The sequence below is a fragment of the Micromesistius poutassou genome (genome assembly GCF_964030765.1).
Source record: "Micromesistius poutassou genome assembly, contig: SCAFFOLD_3813, whole genome shotgun sequence".
NCBI classification, from domain to species: domain Eukaryota; kingdom Metazoa; phylum Chordata; class Actinopteri; order Gadiformes; family Gadidae; genus Micromesistius; species Micromesistius poutassou.
In genome coordinates this window covers 25,001-28,691 of record NW_028178577.1, presented here as the reverse complement: position 1 = coordinate 28,691, position 3,691 = coordinate 25,001, and the positions used below count along the sequence as shown (strand labels likewise).

Below are 3,691 nucleotides of genomic sequence, written 5' to 3'. Positions count from 1 at the left end.
AAAGGACAAAAGACTCTGACCACGAACCACGAACCCCCCTCTCACCTGACGGAGGTCCTCGGCCGCGGCGGCCACGCCCGTCTCCCCGCCCGCGGGCACGGCGGCGGCGGGCGGCGGCCGAGCGCAGCGTCTCCTCCATGCTCAGCAGGTTGAGCTGCAGCGGCGAGCTGCAGCGCGACTCAAACAGCGGCGGCGAGGCGGCGGCGGCGGCGACGGCGTGGGACGACGCAGGAGTGGAGGAGCGGGACGCCGCCCCGCCACCGTCTTCCCCCCCCCGGGGGTCGTCGTCCCGGAGGTGCGGCTCCTTGGTCCGGGTCTCCGCGGGGGGCATGGCGTAGGCGAAGGGCGGGGCCGGGTAGGGGCCCTGCGTCACAAACTGGGCCGGCACGCCGAAGGACGCCGGGGGGGGGCCGAGGGAGAAGTGCTGCTGGGGGCTGTAGGCGGGCTGCGACTGGAAGGGCGGCGGCGGCGGCGGCGGCGCCGGGGCGTAGGCCGCCGGCGGGGCCTGGAAGGCGGGCTGGGGGAGGGGGAGGAACGCCGCCGGCCGCTGGGGGACGAAGGGCGGCGGGGCCAGGGCGGCGTAGGGCGCGGCGGGCTGCAGGGGGTAGGCGGGCTGGTAGGCGGCGGCGGCGGCGGCGGCGGCGAACGCCGGCAGGGGCTGCTGCGTCTGCTCGGGGAAGAAGGCGGGGCTCAGGGCGGCGGCCATCGGACCCATGGGGCCCAGCGGGGGGAACAGGAAGTTGGGCAGCACCAGCGTCACCACGGGCGCCACGATGGGAGCGGCGAAGGGCGCGGCGGCGGCGGCGGCGGCGGCGTTGGGAGGAGGAGCCTGGTGGCTGCTCTGGAGCTCAGCGAAACCGCCGGAGAGCGGGGCGTCCGGGGGGCCGGCGGACCGGGCCGTGGCGGCGGCGGCGGCGGCGGCGGCGGCGGCGGGGTACACGGACAGCGGGTAGCCCGGCACCAGAGCGCCCGGGTACGGGGCGCTGAACGCCGACTGGGAGGCCGACTCCGACGGCGACCAGGACGTCTGGTTGAGGCCCTGCAGCGGCGGCGGCGGCGGCGGGGGGCGGGGCTTGCGGTCGGACGCGGCGCTGTCCGACGACTCCGGCCGCCTCATGCGGGGCTTCTTGGACTTCCTGTTCCGGCCCGAGCCCTTCCTGGCGGCGGGCTCGGGCCGGCCGGCGCCCGGCTTGTGCGGCGCGCCCCGGGCCCCCGAGGAGCCTGAGGGGGGGCGGAGGAGGAGACGGCGGCGGTGAGCGGTCAGCGGGAGCTACATGCAACGTGCTACATGCTACGTGCTAGAAGCTACGTGCTATATGCTACGTGCTACATGCTAGATGCTACGTGCTACATGCTACGTGCTATGTGCTACGTGCTGCGTGCTACATGCTATGTGCTAGATGCTACGTGCTACATGCTACGTGATACATGCTACGTGCTACATGCTACGTGCTATGTGCTACGTGCTGCGTGCTACATGCTATGTGCTAGATGCTACGTGCTACATGCTACGTGATACATGCTACGTGCTATGTGCTAGATGCTACATGCTACGTGCTACGGATGTAGGACTTATCAATGAGGTCTAGCACTGATTCTATCAAATGTATTTTCTCTTCTGATTGATTGATTCAATTTGATTGAATGATTGATTGCATTTATTTCAGACGCATCAATAAAAATCAATAAAAAAATGAATGAATCCAAAAAAAAATCAAGAAAAAATGAAAAGCACGAAAAATCGGTGAACAAAAAAAACGGCGTGCAAATTATTATTATTATTATTATTTATTAAATGAACTTCCTGTGTTCCTTACGTTATAATCTCTCTACATATACAATCCCTCTGTATACAACTCGCACTGAATGTTCTGTCAAATCCTACGACGGAGGAGGAGGAGGAGGAGGTCGGGAAAAACAACGTTCAGGGCTCCCTCGGAAAAGAGGCTAAAGGTCTCAATGGGACTCACCTGGATAAATAAAGGTTAAATCTATTTTTTTTTTTTTTACAAGTACCCGAACCCTGGCCCTACGTCTCCGTCACCGCTAATGCCGGTGACCCGTCAGTGCTCCGGGGTGGGGGGGGGGGGGTGGTGGTGGTGGTGGGGGGAGGGGGGCGCTACCTTCGGCGTTGGTGGAGCGGCGGCGGTGGAGGTGGCGGTGGCGGTGCAGGTAGGTGGAGCAGTCCTTCTGGAAGGTGCTGGCGTCGCGGAGCTCCCGGCAGCGGGTCAGGAAGGCCTGCTCCTCCTTCTGGGTGTGGGCCGCCAGCACCTGCCTGGTGAGGCCCAGGCGCCGGTAGGCCTCCTTCTCCTGGCTGGGGGGCGGGGGAGGAGGAGGGGCCGCGGGGGGGCTCTCCACCACGTCCTCGATGAGCTCTGGAGGAGGGGGGGAGGGGGGGGGGGGCGCGGAGAGTTGAGTCAGACAGACGCGATCACAAACGCGATCCCATTTTTTCCACACATGTTGAAAGGTGATGTCAGCTCAGCTCAGGAGGTACAGCGGGTTGACTTGTAACCGGAAGGTTGCTGGTTCGATCCCCGGCTCCTCCTGGTGTCGGAGTGTCCCTGAGCGAGACGCTTGACCCCGACTGCTCCTGACTCCACCGTCGGTCGTGTGTTAACCGTTGTTAATAAGTCGCTTTTGGATACGATAAGTGTTCGCGTCGTGTTTATAATACAACTGATATTTCCCCGCCCACACACAGGCCATGTTGAGGCCTTTGGCGACTTAACCCGATGAATCGTGATGAATCAGTTTGATCGAGATGCCAAAACGTTGAACCACATTAGTCAGCATCCAACCCTGTCTGTTGTTTATCGTTTCCACAACACGATGACAACGCGCTGGAACCGACAGCACATGACAGCGCCCCGAGCTGTGAGCTCCTCACACTATGGGTTCCAAAAAAATGGGTTCCATTGCTCCAGTGTTAGGCCCAGCAGGGGGTGAGGGGCATGGGGGGGGGGTTGTGTGGGGGGAGGCCTGGGCAATGAAACAACAAATGATCGTATCGTGATAGACCTTTGATCAATATCAATATAGAACATGTTCAATATACTGTATATCGATAAAGAGACTGGACCACCGAATCTAGCAGCTGGGTTTGTTACACAAACACGGTTCCGTACTTATTTACGATATTTGAGTGTTTTTCGTTGTTGTGTCGACGTTGGAGTATTTATCAATGAAGAACAGTGGAAGGTCGTATTAAGTGTTAAACAGAAGGGTTTAAACCCAGCATGGTAATTCCTAGTCTTTTTAGGTCGTTAAAATGATCAATAGTCATCGATATCGATCAATACGATCAAGTGGGGGTTGTGGGGGCCCGGGCCTAGTGGGGGTTGAGGGGCATGGGGGGGGTTGTGGGCCGTGGGGTGTGGGGGGGGGCGTGGGATGGGGTGTGGGGCGTGTGGGGGTGGGATGGGGTGGGGATGGGGTGTGGGGTGGGGGAGGGGGGCGTGGGGGGGTGGGGTGTGGGCCGTGGGGTGTGGGGGGGGGGGGGGGGGGGCGTGGGATGAGGTGTGGGGCGTGTGGGGGTGGGATGGGGTGGGGATGGGGTGTGGGGTGGGGGAGGGGGGTGTGGGATGGGGTGGGGGGGCATGGGATGGGGTGGGGGGGCATGGGATGGGGTGTGGGCCCTCACCAGATTCGGGCTGGAGCTTCTTGTCGCCCACGTGGACGATGGTGCTGC

General features: G+C 62.2%; 1 protein-coding gene across 1 annotated transcript in view; it reads right to left on the bottom strand.

The window, feature by feature from the left end:
• Positions 1-45: 45 nt before the first annotated feature.
• LOC311373558 (period circadian protein homolog 2-like) overlaps positions 46-3,691 on the bottom strand; it is a gene marked incomplete at both ends in the record, with an annotated part of 21,446 nt that continues 17,800 nt past the window's right edge. Inside the window, 3 exons of the mRNA XM_084490300.1 lie at positions 46-1,221; positions 2,124-2,375; positions 3,644-3,691. The exon at positions 3,644-3,691 is cut by the window's right edge and continues 132 nt beyond it. Coding sequence (XP_084346426.1) covers positions 46-1,221; positions 2,124-2,375; positions 3,644-3,691 — 1,476 coding nt within the window. The remainder of the gene's footprint in view (positions 1,222-2,123; positions 2,376-3,643) is intronic.